The sequence below is a fragment of the Daphnia carinata genome, chromosome 9 (genome assembly GCF_022539665.2).
Source record: "Daphnia carinata strain CSIRO-1 chromosome 9, CSIRO_AGI_Dcar_HiC_V3, whole genome shotgun sequence".
Taxonomy (NCBI): Eukaryota; Metazoa; Arthropoda; class Branchiopoda; order Diplostraca; family Daphniidae; genus Daphnia; species Daphnia carinata.
This window is the reverse complement of record NC_081339.1, coordinates 3,715,861-3,731,713: the sequence shown is the minus strand read 5'-3', so window position 1 is coordinate 3,731,713 and position 15,853 is coordinate 3,715,861. Positions and strand designations below refer to the sequence as shown.

General features: G+C 38.6%; 3 protein-coding genes and 5 long non-coding RNA genes across 8 annotated transcripts; 5 read left to right on the top strand and 3 right to left on the bottom strand.

The window, feature by feature from the left end:
• Positions 1 to 220: 220 nt before the first annotated feature.
• LOC130689008 (uncharacterized) lies at positions 221 to 911 on the top strand. Its single transcript, XR_009000603.2, has 3 exons — positions 221 to 541; positions 604 to 708; positions 777 to 911. It is a non-coding gene; the product is annotated as an uncharacterized LOC130689008 (long non-coding RNA).
• Positions 912 to 975: 64 nt separating this feature from the next.
• On the top strand, positions 976 to 1,691 carry LOC130689006 (uncharacterized). Its single transcript, XR_009000601.1, has 4 exons — positions 976 to 1,059; positions 1,119 to 1,351; positions 1,412 to 1,479; positions 1,544 to 1,691. It is a non-coding gene; the product is annotated as an uncharacterized LOC130689006 (long non-coding RNA).
• A 2,642-nt stretch (positions 1,692 to 4,333) lies between these two features.
• Positions 4,334 to 4,829, bottom strand: LOC130689007 (uncharacterized). Its single transcript, XR_009000602.2, has 3 exons — positions 4,717 to 4,829; positions 4,500 to 4,656; positions 4,334 to 4,441 (listed from the first exon to the last, which is right to left on the bottom strand). It is a non-coding gene; the product is annotated as an uncharacterized LOC130689007 (long non-coding RNA).
• Positions 4,830 to 6,984: 2,155 nt separating this feature from the next.
• On the bottom strand, positions 6,985 to 8,878 carry LOC130689009 (uncharacterized). Its single transcript, XR_009000604.2, has 7 exons — positions 8,748 to 8,878; positions 8,440 to 8,676; positions 8,267 to 8,375; positions 8,076 to 8,187; positions 7,813 to 7,966; positions 7,603 to 7,730; positions 6,985 to 7,514 (listed from the first exon to the last, which is right to left on the bottom strand). It is a non-coding gene; the product is annotated as an uncharacterized LOC130689009 (long non-coding RNA).
• Positions 8,879 to 9,929: 1,051 nt separating this feature from the next.
• Positions 9,930 to 10,695, top strand: LOC130688998 (uncharacterized). The gene has a single exon (XM_057512023.2). The coding sequence runs from the start codon at positions 9,933 to 9,935 to the stop codon at positions 10,629 to 10,631; it is 699 nt and encodes a 232-aa protein (XP_057368006.2). The 5' UTR covers positions 9,930 to 9,932; the 3' UTR covers positions 10,632 to 10,695.
• Positions 10,696 to 11,777: 1,082 nt separating this feature from the next.
• Positions 11,778 to 12,481, top strand: LOC130689000 (uncharacterized). Its single transcript, XM_057512025.2, has one exon. It carries the CDS (start codon positions 11,780 to 11,782, stop codon positions 12,479 to 12,481), a length of 702 nt encoding a protein of 233 aa, XP_057368008.1. The 5' UTR covers positions 11,778 to 11,779.
• A 1,261-nt stretch (positions 12,482 to 13,742) lies between these two features.
• On the top strand, positions 13,743 to 14,327 carry LOC130689001 (uncharacterized). The gene has a single exon (XM_057512026.2). The coding sequence runs from the start codon at positions 13,743 to 13,745 to the stop codon at positions 14,325 to 14,327; it is 585 nt and encodes a 194-aa protein (XP_057368009.1).
• Positions 14,328 to 14,478: 151 nt separating this feature from the next.
• LOC130689010 (uncharacterized) lies at positions 14,479 to 15,140 on the bottom strand. Its single transcript, XR_009000605.2, has 3 exons — positions 14,990 to 15,140; positions 14,680 to 14,902; positions 14,479 to 14,597 (listed from the first exon to the last, which is right to left on the bottom strand). It is a non-coding gene; the product is annotated as an uncharacterized LOC130689010 (long non-coding RNA).
• Between the last annotated feature and the right edge of the window lie 713 nt (positions 15,141 to 15,853).

Below are 15,853 nucleotides of genomic sequence, written 5' to 3'. Positions count from 1 at the left end.
GGTACTTTCTAAATGAAATTAAATAAATATATATAACTCAAAATTAAGGTACGTCCCGACTTTTCTTAACGAAAACACATTTTGCTTAGATAAATGGTAATCCAAAAAATTAAATAAATATTGAAAGATAATAGGCATTTTGTTGTTCACGTAAATATAAAGAACAACTAGTGAGTGATAAATAAAATATTCAGCGTCATCAATCTTGGCAACGCCTAGATAGAAAGAGATGCTCCGCCTACTTTTTCGTTCGTGTCAGTGCTCAGTGGAGCCAAGTTGCAAGTTGCACACAGCAGCAAAAATGTGGTGTAGAGAAAAAAAGCTTGTCGTAAGTTTATACCAGAACTGCACAAGAGACGCATGAAAGTTTTCTCGTGGTCGAAAGGTTGTTCTGTTGGAACCGGATTATCACATTGGTTATGTTATGTACTGTGGCTATATGGTATATATGTGTTTAAATTAGGAGAACATTTCATTTAAATCAGCTCTAAGGTATTTTATGATTACTGTATATGGTAAATGAAAGCACCACCAAATTACTGTAAGAATGCTTAGCTCCCAAGAATCGTGTGGGTTATCTAATCACATTTCTTTTCTTTTCAGAACCTATCTAAAATTTAAATTGAACCACTTTGAGCTCCAGTTTTTGTGTTGAAAAAGGCCACATCATAAAGGTTTTTCAGGGTTTGGATTACCTGTAGGTGTTTGGTAATGTAAACAGAATTATGTTAAATGTATAATTAAAATATTTCTTGAATTGCTATACTATTTGATAGTTCATAAATTTGGTGCCAAGCAGGATGTCTATGGATAAGTGAGATGGCAGTTTGATAGCCAGTGTTCATTCATTGGGTAACTTTGCCATGTGACCTTGCTATGAGGTTTTTCATGGTTTCTGCTGAATCTGAACGGAAGGCAAGGAAGAAAAATTTCATTCCATGTTCAAATAATGATGGTACTTTTAAAATGTCTTATAGGTACAGCATTAATGCTTATAATATGGGAAATGGTGACATTGACAGAAAAAGATTCCATCGTTGCACCACAAAATAAATGCAAGTAAGTTATTATCCTGCAAACTGGTCCATGTAGGTACTTAATTGTTACCTTTTTTCCAGGTGTGAGTATCGTCTCATTTTCAATAGTATTATGAAGATTACTGAGTTTAAATCATTACAGTGTTCTACCAGTCATGAAGAGACTGATAAGTTCTGGTCCAGTATAACATGTTAGTCAACTTCTTGCCTTGCTATGAACTAGTAGTGTTTATTTTGAATTGTTGTACCCATGTTACCGATGAAATCACCATGAAGACTTAAGGAAGAATATGTACCAGAAAAGAAACCACAAGGTATAGAAGATTTAGGTTCTCAAAAATAAAAGTTCAGTGCAATCAAAATTTATCCATTAGCATGCTGAAGATTATTTTTTTTTTGGAAAACCTGTGTTATCATTTAAACTGGACACTTCATTTTTAAGGTATGTCAAGTATTAATACTGTGTTTTTGCAGGTCTAGTGAAAATGACTGTGTGACTAACTTAGATGGCCTACGAAAGAAAAGGGGACTGTTTGAAGATGATAGAGTAAACATATTGAGTGTTGTTGTGTGAAACTAAAGATGTATGTAGTGGAAGGAAACAGTGATTTTATCTGCCGTGACTGAAGAAGAATAAAAGTTTAAAACATGTTTGGTTTGAGACAATATTGTTTAACTAGCTCATCATACACTTGAAAGAATACAGCAGAAAAATTTAAAAAAGTTTTAGTTCAGTCCTTACTTTCGCCTAAGCAACCACACAGTATACGGGTTTCTCACACGATTTGGAGTAGATTCGTGTGCCAGGAGAAACTACAAAAACTTCGCATATTGGGCCAAAATCCAATTTCATTTTTTTTTTTGTAATTAAAATAATTCGCTTTCCCAAATTTTATGGGTGTTATAAATCTCTGAATTGTTTCGTTGTTGTGTGCTTAGCAGTTCTGTAGTACTTCGTTACGTCCGACACACTTCCGGAAAATTTGCATATAAACTGTAAGGAACCCTAAATTAAAAATCTAATCAATCACTCCAAGTGTATATGAAATTCCAGATGCCTATCGTATGAAGAGTTAAAACCTTGGTTGCTGTGCATCAAAACCCAAAAGCTTGAGGGCTACTGTCATCTGTCATGTCCACCATTAGCCATGAAAACATGCAATCATTTTTGCTCTGTAGTTATTTTGAGTTTTTCCACTGTTTTGTGCATTTACATCAACGAGTAAGTGATATACGATCATTATTTTTGTCCAGGGCGTTAATATTTTGCTTTATTGTTAGAATTAGGAAGCTGGAAGCCTCTTATGTAAACTAACAATGATAAGTTGAACGTAGATAGTAAGCAAGTCAAGGCTCAGCTGGTGCATTGGAAAATGCAGTCATCTGATTTTTCTGGGGTAAAATGTCTCCAAGTTCTTATTCAGAGCAAAGCAGAAATATTATTGGCAAATTTGTGCTTGAGTATTTTTTAGCAGTGAGTTCGTACAATTGAATCGTGAGTAGAATTAAAAGGATTGGCTGAACTGTTTCAAGTTTGAGCAAACTAGCTGAGATATCAGTATTTAACATACCTGCCTTTTTCATCTATATATCTAGTAAACTAAACAGTTCATTAACCTTTTCAAGTTTGTATTCAATATTGTGACTTCTGTTGTACTAAACATTGGTTTGTTTGAACTTCTTGAATCTACGTTCAACTAATAAAGCTTAATGACAACTGTTTGTGACAAGCTCTTGTTGAAGGAAGACTGAAGATATGAAATGTTTGATAAGCATTTAGCGAACGGTTTTTTTTGGAATGAAAGACTACTTTTCAGAAGTAGCATTCCCTGCCTTCAGTCAGTTTCATATTATGGCACTAGTAATCCTGGGAAACTAATCAAGCTAGTGTTCATTTTTAACTTGTATCATTTTTAAAGTCCCGGCAAACCATAGTCATACTTAGATCTCTTTTATTTAATTCCCATGTTGTTCTTTTAGCTAACTTATTTACATCTGTTACACAGGGTCAGTAAAAAAGAAAATCCTGATAGTCGCCTCATCGCCGTCTTCGCCATCGCCATCGCCGTCTTCGCCATCGCCATCGCCGTCTTCGCCATCGTCTTTGCCATCGCCGTCTTCGCCATCGTCTTTGCCATCGCCGTCTTCACCATCGCCGTCTTCGCCATCCCATCGCCATCGCCATCCCATCGCCGCCATCGCGGTCTTTGCCTTTGCCTTCACCATAAACTCATCGCCATCGGCATCGCCATCCCATCGCCATCGCCGTCTTCGCCATCGCCATCGCCGTCTTCGCCATCGCCATCGCGGTCTTTGCCTTTGCCTTCCCCATAATCTCATCGCCGTCTTCGCCTTTACCTTCGCTATCATCTCGTCGCCGTCTTCGCCTTTACCATCGTCATCATCACATCGCCTTCTTCGCCTTAGCCTTCGCCATCATATCATCGCCATCTGCATCATTCGCCTTGGTATTGTTTTGTTTTGTTTTGCATGTTAGTGTATAAGTTAACCCGTTGGCTGCCACGCCGTTTGGTCCCATTTTTTTTTTGTAGATGTAGGGACTTGGGCGCTGTTCTCCTCATGGCCATGGGGGGAACAGTCGCCATTGCGCCTAATGGCTTTATGCCATTAGGCGCTAGGCAATGCACCATTAGGGACTTCTCTTTGTCGGCACGGTGAGAGATATCCTGGGGTGTGCATTCCCAGAATGGACTCTTTCACCGTGCCAGCCCGGGCTTGTCTTCGGACAAGCCCCACCTTGGTCGGGGATCCTTCCGACTCGACGTGTAGCGAATGTAGTTTAAGCAACCTACGGGTTGCATGGCGTGGCAGCCATCGGGTTAATTTAGTTAAGTGTTTGTATGTATTTATGTATGTGTTTGTATGTATTTATGTATGTATTTGTATGTATTTATGTATGTATTTGTATGTATTTATGTATGTATTTGTATGTATATATATGTGATGTAAAATAGTGGTGGAATTGAAGGGTGGAGGTGGGACAATAAAAATAATTTCAAATTTATATATTTTTCTTGTGTATTTCATTTTACTTTATAAAGTTAGTTTTAATAGTTAACACTTACCATGTATATAACTGAATCTCAAGACGTTGACAATGTTTAGTGAACATCCCTTTTCACAGTTGAAAAAAGACATTTCCTTTTTGTCTACAAAAAACCCAAAAAGATCTTCACAATATGGCGGACTTGACTACCCAGTAGGGAACATATACAAGGTTCTTCAGGAACTTTCTTCTGTTTCTTGTGTGCGGGAGAATGATTCAACAACACAACAATGGTACTGGATGGCTTTTATTAAAATAGCACGGAATAATAATGATATTTCTTTCTTTTCCAAAGTGATTCTGCGACCACTACAGCATCCTGGTAAATCACTAGAACCTAAAAGTACAGTAACAAAGCTAAAACGACTAAATTAAATACCATCACTTAGAACTACCTGATAACTACTGCCTGATTACTCTGGATTTAAGACATCCAGGCTGTGATATTGATTGCAAAGGACTGTCTTCTTCGTGTAGCACCCTTGGTCCCAAATGGGTGTATTCGACTAACCGAGATCAAAAACGTGGTGGCTAAGCCAATCAATGCTGCTCCTTTGAATAATTTAAAATGTTTTACAGAATGCTTTTTGACACTAGTAGTTGCCATAATACCTTTACGAGCTTACTTCACCTTTAAGCACAGATTCAATTCACGAAATCCAGGTCTAAACACGATGAAATCAACAGTAAAATTTCTAGAATGAAGACGTTTATTTCATGCTTCCATCCTCAGCCCGACGCCACGCGAAATAGAACAGCTGATAGAATAGCGTGAAAGAAAAGCTGACGTGGTGGCAATGACAATTGATCGGAATTAGTCACTTCTCCACAAGATGTCTTGAAAATATGCAACATAATTTCCAGCGGATGGTGCTGCAAGTTCATGAGCCTCTAGCGGCTGAAATCGAAACTATTTTTTGACATTTGATTCTCATTGTTTACTTTGTTGTTACTTTGAAAGCGTGTATTTGAGTTTACTTCGTCGGAATAGCTTGTTGTTTTTACCTCCACCACTATTATTGATGTGCAAATTTTACGCTGCTTCGTTACCAACACAAAATGTAATCTGTTGGGCATAGAACAAGGTAATATTAACGTACTTTTGGAAAACCAGGTCTCATGTTGTATCATTCTGGATAAAGCCATTGTTACAAGCGAGGTAGCATTCATTTCTCAATGCAACAAAATATTCGCAGTCTGTAACAGAAGATTTTTTTTTATTGGAATAAACCTTCAAGAAATTCTAACAAGATGTGCTATTTGCCATCAATATTCCTCAAGAATTGGATCTCCTGTTTACTTTTTTCTGGTAAGAACCATATTTGTTCCAGTATGGCCTTAATTCTGATGGCTATCAAATTAAGGGGATGGTTTTGAAACATTTGCTTTGATTATTATGTGTGTGGTAGTGCTTTGAAGTGGTATACAGGTCGTACCTGAAAACTGAACTTTACGAAGTTTGAAAGGCAATGTTATGTTAATTTACTATAGTTTAGGACTGAAACTAAGCAGATCTTGTGTACCTTGTAAAGGAGAACATAGTTCATTTTTTTACTTTTCGAAACTTTAATTTTCGGCATAACTTCCGGTTTGAAATTGCTTAATAACTCACTATCTGTTGGTCTGAAGGAAAAAAGAACCACATTTGCGTAATCCTCGTGAAATTTGGGGTCGAATCCATGTGTCAGTAGAAAATACCCGAAAATCGTCAAAAATCGCAAATTTCCCTGAACTATAGTTCAGGAAAAATCGCGATTTTGGCCAAATTGGACTTTTCGCCAAAAACAGGTCAAAATAGGTCAGACATACCTTAAATTTCACGAGGATCACGAAAATCAAATTCGTTTTGTTGTGGGCCCAGTATTTCTGGAGATATAGTCTACTTTCGGTCACTTCCGGTAATTTTTTTTTTCAACTTCGCAAAAACTAAAAAATGAACATTAATATGCCAAACATATTAAGCATCTTGATCATATATGAAATGGTGTTATGGCTTCTTTCGTGCTTGTTTTTTTATTTTATTGTTGGTTGATTGATGTACTTAAGACACTACTTCGTTAACCGAGACTACTAGCATTATGTATCACGCTAATGGGAAGGTATACCTGATAAATATAGATCATAGCATGAAGATATACCACATAATATTATTATAGCCTTGTCATGCACAGCCATCTGATGTACAGTCCGCTGTATCGTATAAGTACGCAACGGAAATTTTTGTAGTTCTAATAGCTCTGAGGTAGAGCGTCTGACTACGGTTATCGAAAGTCAAGAGTTCGAGTCACGTATGGATCTTCTGTGCTAGAGGATTGAGTTATGGTTCCCACTGTAGACAATATTTCTTTGTCAAAAAAACGAATTACTCTATTGTATTTGTAGGTGACATTCCGAGACGGAAATATTAAACTGAGTTGGGACGCACAACAATATTATTACAAGTGCAAATAAGTTTCCTTCAAAAGACTTGGAAAAATAGTTATTTAATTGACAAGACTCATGGCTCTATGGTTGAGCATCGGCGTCGCACGCAAGATATTAAGGGTTCAATTCCCAAACGAGTCAAAGTGAAACAAAATAAATATGTATCTCTCTAATGTCAAATTAAATATACAACGATGTAATCAATTCCATATCATTAGTGCATTAAAAGTTGAAGAATCTCCATGAAGTGAGATTAAAATGCATCGTTTCATAAACAATTAAATCGTTTAATGACGAATTATTCTCCTACAATAGGGAGCAGCAAAAATTGAAATGCAACATTGTGACCCAAGAACGGAAATGTTCACATCAGAAAACAGAGACACTGCACGAAAATAAAAAAGACAAGTTTTGAAATTTATTTTTAAGAATTTGTATTGGCAATATTCCGCACAATTTAAAGACTTGCAACTTTGAAAGGGCAAAATAGCCGATTTCAAAGTTGCTGTCAACCAAGGTAGGGGGAGACACTACCTCAGTTGACTCACCGGGGAGATTACCCGGTGCGTGGCTAAGAGAAGCCGGAAGAAGAGCGAAGGTCGCGGACAAGCTTTTACGTGAGCGATTAACCGTTAATTCGGATTTTTGGGCAGCCCCACAGCCCTCCAATGATATCATCGAACCATGGGGACCCCCACGTCCCCTTTCCGGACAGCGCACTCACAACCGTTTACTGCTGATCACAGTAGGGGCATGACCCCCTACGGGCTTATTAAAAATTTAAGGGAAACGGGGCCACAGAAAAGAAGGGAGCCCAGATATGCACTTCAATTTATATAACTTTTAATACTTTGTTTCCGGGCTGCAGCAACGACTGAAGGTAATGGGCAGGAAGCATTTTTCAAAAATTCCTTCGGGCTTCCAACCGTTGTCATTATGAAATTTGGTTCGACTAGATACCTCTTTGATTCAGTATGATTCTTAACCTATTTAAAGAAAACGAAACATGAATCAATTTTTAAATGTTTGCCTATCAATATATATTCAATAAGGATCGGTGCAATCCTTCTTTACCTCTTGTTTTGGTGAACTACTGGTATTAATTGTATTCGGCTAATGGTATGACAGACAGTGCTTGCTTGGATGGTTAGTTGACGGGCAGCGAAGAAACTAATCATTAAGCGACTACCATTTTCTAATACCTATGCAAATAACACAATAAATGGCATTTTAATTAATTGTAGTTATGGGTTTCCAGGCACAAAAAAAAAAAAAAAGACAGACTTATTGGCTGAGACGGTTCAAAACGTTCCAACTTCTTTCAGGACCCCTACATTACAATGACAGACTGACGATGAGTTCGGAAGTCGCGAATTGAGATAGCCAATTTCGGTAATGTACTTGATCTCTTTCATACTAGGCATGTAATCTAAATTTGCTGTACAATGTACAACAAAAAACAAAGCAGTAAAATAATTCTGTATACTAAATTTACAAAATTGCATTTTGTTACACCTATTTGACTTTGTAAAGTGATACTCACTTACAACATAGTCCTGTGAAGTTGGTCACCGGGCATGACAAGCAATACATCTTCTATATAAACTGAAGCAGTCTGATTCAAGAATGCTTAGGTTGTCCAAACACACTGCATAGTGACTGATGGAACAGCAGAAAATCAGGATGTAGATTAACTGATTTTCCAGAAATAAGTACTTTTGACGTTTAAAATTCTGACCAACTGTTTTTGCTGTTCACATTTTTCAAAATGTTGAGCATGTACTTAAGGCAACCATAGCACAGAATTTTGAATTTTTTCATGTTTTGCAAACATACCATCACAGCATCTATGAGGAACAGGAGAGGTTAAAAGTTTTCTTTCTTTAAAAATCTATTTATTTCATAACATACCATGATAAGCTCTTCTTTTGTAAAGGGCAGCCCTCTCTAAGTACTTGCTTAAGTAATGCTTCAATACTTGGAACAGCTGAAACAAGCGATTGTGATAAAAAAAGGTATCAGCACCACTGGCAAGAACGTAAACATGAAGACTTGGTATAGACAATATCTAGAATTGGTACAGATCACAGATGGGGTGAAACTACCATATGACGAACTAAACTGAACCTTCCTCACTGATGTGTCAATCTATAAAAGCATTTAAATCTTTATTAATGAGACATGCAGAATACTGTATAAAATTATAGTAAAGAGGGTACCAAACGCGGAGTTACTAGAAATTTTGCCCAGAAAATCTCCAACTGGTATGTGAAACATAAGTCAGCTGTTCTGCATTTGCAAATCCAGTGTTCAAGTAACCATATTATCCAATCCATGTCTGCCATGTCTTGGTGTCACATAGAAAATCGTAAAAATTGTTTAAAAAAAAAGAGTATATTCCTTTCGATAATGAGCTTATTCATATCTACATAACGAAAGTCATGTGTATACTCACAGACCTATCGTTTTTCAATCCAAAGAAGTCTTATTTTATTTCTTAAGCCAAACATTTTTGTGAAGAAATGAAGAGTTTCTACTGGCATTACTCATTTTCACTGAAGGAAATCCTTGTAAACACACCATATTAGGAGCAGCGCGACGCAGCAGAAATATTAGGTCAATGTATGTAGAGAATTAACTAGAAATGTGACCGTTAGATGGCGATAGCAGTAAAACTATGGCTATACGTTTAACCCCCCAAAATATCGGCCTTTAAAACTAACTAACGCCATCTACCGGTCAGATTCTAGTTAAGTCTTTAAATACAACTTTACATATTCTAGCCATATAGCGTAAGGTGTAAAGCCATCTAGCGGAGAAAATTACCTCATATATATCAGGATCCTACACTACATTATACCAGTTTTTTATTCTGTGGTTTGCCTTTAATAATTAAAGGTTTGACAATATTAAATGTTTAAAACAGTTCATGGTTTTCTAAATTTAAGTAACGGAAATTTTTCCGTTAGCAAAGACATTTGAAAGTGATCATGAATTCAGTTTTTCTTTAATGTTATCTAATTCTGAGAAAAGGAACGGTAAAAATCTCAAGGCTACCCTGTCTACGTTTTACGTGACCTTTAGTCACTACATCGCTCCGCCAAAATCAGACGGAATGCATTCTAGGTAAACGCTAATGAATTTTTCCTTTCTCCAGCCCTTTAACACAAGCGTTATCCGTGAACCCTATTTAAAGACAGGTGAACAAGGTGTGTGACACCGCAGTTATTCACCTCTTCTCCTCTGATAAAGGGACCAGCTCTTCAAAACAGAGAACAACACTAACGCCAATGTAAATAGTCGTACATTTCAATAAAAAAAAAGACAATTATTATAATTAATTCTACTTACATTCACAGATGAGCTCTTACGTCCCGATGTCGATGCCTTATTCTGGTGCACCTATGTCTTATGCACCACCTCCTCCATCATACGCACCTCCGTCATACGCCCCACCATCTTATGCGCCTTCCGCAGACTATGCAGCTCCTCAAGCAGCTCCTATCCCGCTGACACCTTTGGTCATCCCAGACGATGCTGACGCCCTTGGTGGCGGCGGTGGTGGCGGCGGCGGTGGTGGTAGCATCACCAAGTTCTTTGCTCTGCCACTGATAGTCGTACTCCCAATTTTACTTCCTCTCATCTTGTTCCTTGTCTTTCTGCCGAAATTTGGCTTTCTGCCGAACTTTGGCAAGAAACCTATTAAAAATAAGAAGGAGTATGAAGATATGAAACCTTACTACGATGACAAAGAATACGAAAACAACTACATGGACGACAAGCCAAACAAAGACAACCGCAAGCGTCGTCAAGCAGACACCAAGAGTATTTCGTCTTCTTCTTCGGGCCTGCCATCGATGAGCACCGCTCAAGTCAATCGGCTGACCGACGTCGTTTTTGCTGCCATCAACTCGCAAGAATGTATTCAACGGCTCCTGTGCGAAGCCGGTTCCTTTTCGCGTTCTTTCTCTGACACAGCCGAGACGGTGGCAAAAGCTGTAAAGGAGTTTGTTCCAAAATCTATCAAGAATGCTTACGACGTGTTTGCCAAAGCGGAGAACTGCGAGCAGTACAAATGTGGATCCCTCGGAGTCCGCAAATAACTCCAACGTTCTTTAAAACTAATTTAAATCTTTAACGGAGTTTAGCAACTTACATAGTACTTCGCATTTTTCGATGGCTTTCTAGCTGTATTTATATGACATGTATCTCAACAATAAAACATGCAGCTTCAAATTTTTCTTACGTTCAGTTTTTTTTGTTTTTTTTTTCTAAAACCCATGTTAAGTAGAAAAACATATTGATACCGTTAAGGAATTTCCCTGTAACAGACAAGGGACAAAACGTTGAATTTGATTGGTAATTTTTAAACTATGAATTAAATCACAAACAAGGGATATTAAATAAATGAATTACTATTGGTTTATATAAGTAATTTCGCTTGTCAAATCGTTTCTTCAAACGTAACGCAACATTCGATGCTGATATTCAGTGAAAAATAGATCTGCACAATAAAAATGTTCGTGAATGGCGTTAAAGTACCGCCCCCCGCCCTCCATCAATTACTTCATATCAGCTCCTCACGTGCATAAATGAAATTAACACGAATGATCCTACGTTCAAGTCTGATTCGCATATAACTTAAGAATCATCTATAGTTCACGGTAAGGGAGAAACATTTTCGTGACAGCACTGCCGATTCACGGACAGGCAACAATTTGTTTGTAGCCTATAGTTATTTAACTTAGGCATTAACGTTAAAATTAACTTAATGGTCTGTAGTGATACAAATGCTGGACTAATTCCTGAGCATGACCCATTCGTAACAATTTTAAAGACACACCTTCTTAAGAACGGATTTAACTTAAGCACATAGAAGGTTGATAGCGCATTGTTTTCACGCCGTTGTTAAGAAAATAGAGGCCATTAAAGTGGTTAGATTTCCGGAAATATTAGTTAGGGAATGGTAATTACAGGATCTTTACCCTTGTCCCTTCATGCAATAGAATTCATTCAGAATTATTTCCAGGTAAAGCTTAATGATATTTGTAGAATGTACCTGCTTTAGGTAACACGTATCGATTCCTGGTCGTGTATAAGGTTGGATGAGCAATCCGTTCGGCACCGCAGTTCAACAGCTCATCTTCTCCAGCAAACATTTCAGCTCTGCAACCTCATTCAGTCGTAAGAAATTAATTCTAACCAGTATTATATTGCAATTCAAATGTTATATGTACCTTTTATCTAATAGATGAACGCTTACGCTCCCATGCCTTATGCCAGCGCTCCCAGTCCTTACGCTGCACCCCCTCCATCTTACGCCCCTCCATCTTACGCTTCAGCTCCGGCATACGCGGCTCCTATTCCATTGACACCTTTGGTCATCCCCGACGATGCCGATGCTCTTGGCGGCGGTGGGGGTGGAGGCGGTAGTATCACCAAGTTCTTTGCTCTGCCACTGATCGTCGTACTTCCCATTTTACTTCCTTTAATCTTGTTGATTGTCTTTCTGCCGAAATTTGGCAAAAAACCTATCAAAGAAAACAGGGAGTATGAAGATATGAAACCTTACTACGATGATAACACGTACAACTACCAAGATTACGAAAACAATTACATGGACGACAAACCAAGTAAAGGTAACCGCAGGCGTCGTGAAGCCGAGAAGAACAAGCAAATCTCATCTTCTAATTCGGCCCTTCCATCAATGAGCATCGCCCAAGTCGATCGATTGACTGACGTTATCTTTGCTGCCATCAATTCGCAAGAATGTATCCAGCGTCTCCTGTGCGAAGTCGGATCCCTATCGCGCTCTTTCTCCGACACGACTCAACAAGTGACAAAAGCTGTCAAAGACTTTGTTCCAGAATCTATCAAAGATTCGTACAACGTCTTCGCGAAAGCAGAAAAATGCGAGCAGTACCAATGCGGAGCCCTGAAAGTTCACAAATAAATGTAGCCTTTCCTTATTATACTATTATGTAGCCAACTTGTTCTGTATCTTTCTAATCTGCATATGCAATAAATGATTGACTTGACGGTAGATTTCACATTTCAGATGATTCTCCTTTGAAACAGTTGTTTCGTAAGCGCTTGTTTGCGTTAAAACTCATGACTTCAAATATGATTGGTGAACATGCTTTACGAGAAGTCTGACTGCCAAACTAATGGCCTCCAATTGTCAGAGTCGACGAGTATACATTAACCTTTGGCTGGCTATCCCTCATGGTTGGGTCCGTCTGTCAAAGTAACAATATCGTCAGTTAATAGCTTTGCCAATTGTACGTTCCAAAGCTCTGTCTTAAACAAAGTTTCGATGTGACATAGTTTAGCTTAAGTTAAAAAAAAAAATGTTACGTCTTAAAACCAATAGCTCCACATTATTTAGCCGCACACAATGACGAGCGCTTGTGTGTTATGCAAATAAAGAACCTGCGATTGCCTTCATTTTTTTCCGCTCTACAGACGTTGGGTATTGATTTCTTCAATGCTAATGACAAGTAAGGTTTTGAAAGAGCTAAAACGTACTGAAAAAAAAAGTGTCCTCGTTTCTCAACTGCCATACAAACTCGTCGCTTAAATTGGTTCACGAGTGTTTTCAAATTTTCAAAAATCAAATGCTCTTGGTTAGCCATAGAAAATTATATGCGGTTTGGCATTGAACGATGATAATCAGCTACTTGAGCATAGTTGTTCATTGAACTCAGCTAAATCCAATGAACTGCAGAACTGCAAGATCACATGATTAAACCTTCATTCCGTGTCGTTCCGCGAATGAGCTGAGCGATTTCAAAGAAAAATTCAATTTCAATAGCTGTGAATAATCCTATGGAATTATGAACCTTAACGACTTTGATCAGAAATTGGCCAGGAATAATTCTAATAAAACATCCCACCGCCCCACAATTCAAGAGAGGCAAAAAGGTAAGTGACCTTCGTGTCTCATTAAAAATAAGTTCTCGGTAAACGAAACTGATGGGGTAGATTTGAACATCATTACAGTATAGACAATCTCTTTAGCTACACCCTAACCTAAGACCATATATAAAGGTAGGAAAACGATACGTTTGACACCGCAGTTCATCAGCTCGTTCTCTCCTGCAAAGATACCAGCTCTCCAAAATCGACTCAACCGTAAGGCATTCTTAATAACATTCAATTTTATAGTAAAACCCTATTACATGTCTTTGCTCGAATGGCATTTTGTTTAACAGATGAATTCATACGCACCTATGCCTTACGCCAGCGCACCTTACTCGCCTCCACCATCGTATGCTCCGCCATCTTACGCACCTCCATCTTATGCTCCAGCTCCGGCTTACGCGTCTCCTATTCCATTGACACCGTTGGTCATCCCCGACGATGCTGACGCTCTTGGTGGTGGTGGTGGCGGCGGTGGTTTTAGCATCACCAAGTTCTTTGCCCTGCCACTGATCGTCGTACTCCCAATTTTACTTCCTTTCCTTGTAATCCTTTTTTTTGGGCCGAAATTTGGCAAAGGTAACCGCAGGCGTCGTGAAGCAGAGAAGAACAAGCAAATCTCATCTTCTAATTCGGCCCTTCCATCAATGAGCATCGCCCAAGTCGATCGATTGACCGACGTCGTCTTTGCTGCCATCAATTCGCAAGAGTGTATCCAACGTCTTCTGTGCGAAGCTGGCACACTGTCGCGATCTTTCGCTGAATCAGAAGCGCTAACGAAGGCTGTCAAAGAATTCATTCCTGAATCTATCAAAGATGTATACGACGTGTTCGCTAAAGCTGAGAAATGCGAGCAGTACAAATGCGGATCTCTCTGACGTATTGGAACTCTGTAACGTTTGGAGTAATAAACGATTAATTTAATTCATAACACAAACTAGTACGATTCTTGTACTTTCCTTAGCCCTTCCCGCACTAGATGTGCAGCTTTGTATCCGTAGCACAACATCGTTAGCTGACGTTGCGCGACTGAACTACCGGCCGCATGATATCATGTGCCCGTTAATATTTTACCCTTCGTCCTCGATGAACCTCATCATGAATTTGTCATAGGAACGCTCTTATCGATTTTGCGCTTTGTTTTGAACCTAAAATATGGCACAGGAAAGCAATAATCAAGATGTTATTGATAACGGCCGGATAACGCTGAAGTAGTATCGTTCGACTTACATATTCATGTACGCTGTATCTTACAGACCGAAAGACACAGTCAATGTATGGAGTGAAAGAGACACTGAACGTCGTGTAACAAAAGGCTATTCTGCTTCCTGAAAATGAACTATTTCGTGCTGTACATGATGGAGTCCGTCATTTGTATTGTACGTTGTAATCTCGTTGGTTCATCAGTCCTTATTTCCGAGTCCAGTTCACGCGTCTATAGTCACGATGGGCACTGTAAAAAAAAAAAACGCTCCCCGTGTCGGCAAGCATATTATGCGGCCGATTGTAAATCAGTCGTGTGTTCGTTCATGCGTGCTACCTCTTCATTCCGGCACTTTTCCTCGCGTGCGTGTCGTGTTTCTCTCATTTGATTTCCAACTTCCGTGTCCCTTCTTTTTTTTATAGCTTTCTTTTATATTCGGATCCAGCTGTAAATATGATGATCTCTTATTTTAGTATGATGTGGTTCTTATCGGTCTTCTGGCGATTTTAGATGGGTAGTACAACAAGGAAACGATCACCCGAAAAATTGTGAAAAAAAAAATAATCAGAACGTAGCGAATTAGGTATGAATAAGAAAGTCTACAAACCAATCAATTTAGCTTGCGGAAAAGGGAATTGCATACGTTAATCAATACGAAAATGATTTGTTATCACTTTGTGAAGATGCAGAAGGTAAGAGTCCGATGAGGCCCAGTGGGACATTGCTACGGTAGGAATAAAGTTGAAAAATCATATTAAAATAATAATACGAAAATTAATTTACTGTTGGTTAAGGCGAGATGAAAACTGAATTCTGTTTTCGTACGTCAGGCTAATTCGTATCGTTCCCTCTTCATCAAGTCTCATCACGGCGTCCCCTACATCTATACAGACCCAATGGTTGGACAAAGATTTATCGGCGCTCTGCAAAACCTTCAGCCAAACAGTTACGTAACGCACGTCCTTCCACCATTAGAAAATTAATCAAGAAAAAGGAAATTCCCAGAACCATGTTAAACAAAACTGTTTCCCCAAAATCAAAGGAACTTGATTCAAGAGTGCAACTCACTCTGCATAATCGTTGGCCTACGTTTAAAAATTGAACAATAAATAACATTAAACCAGGACTCGAATGTCATCACGGGTCATGTCGAACAGTTTACAGAAACGCTAGTGTAAAGACTATCGTGTTTCGCTATTG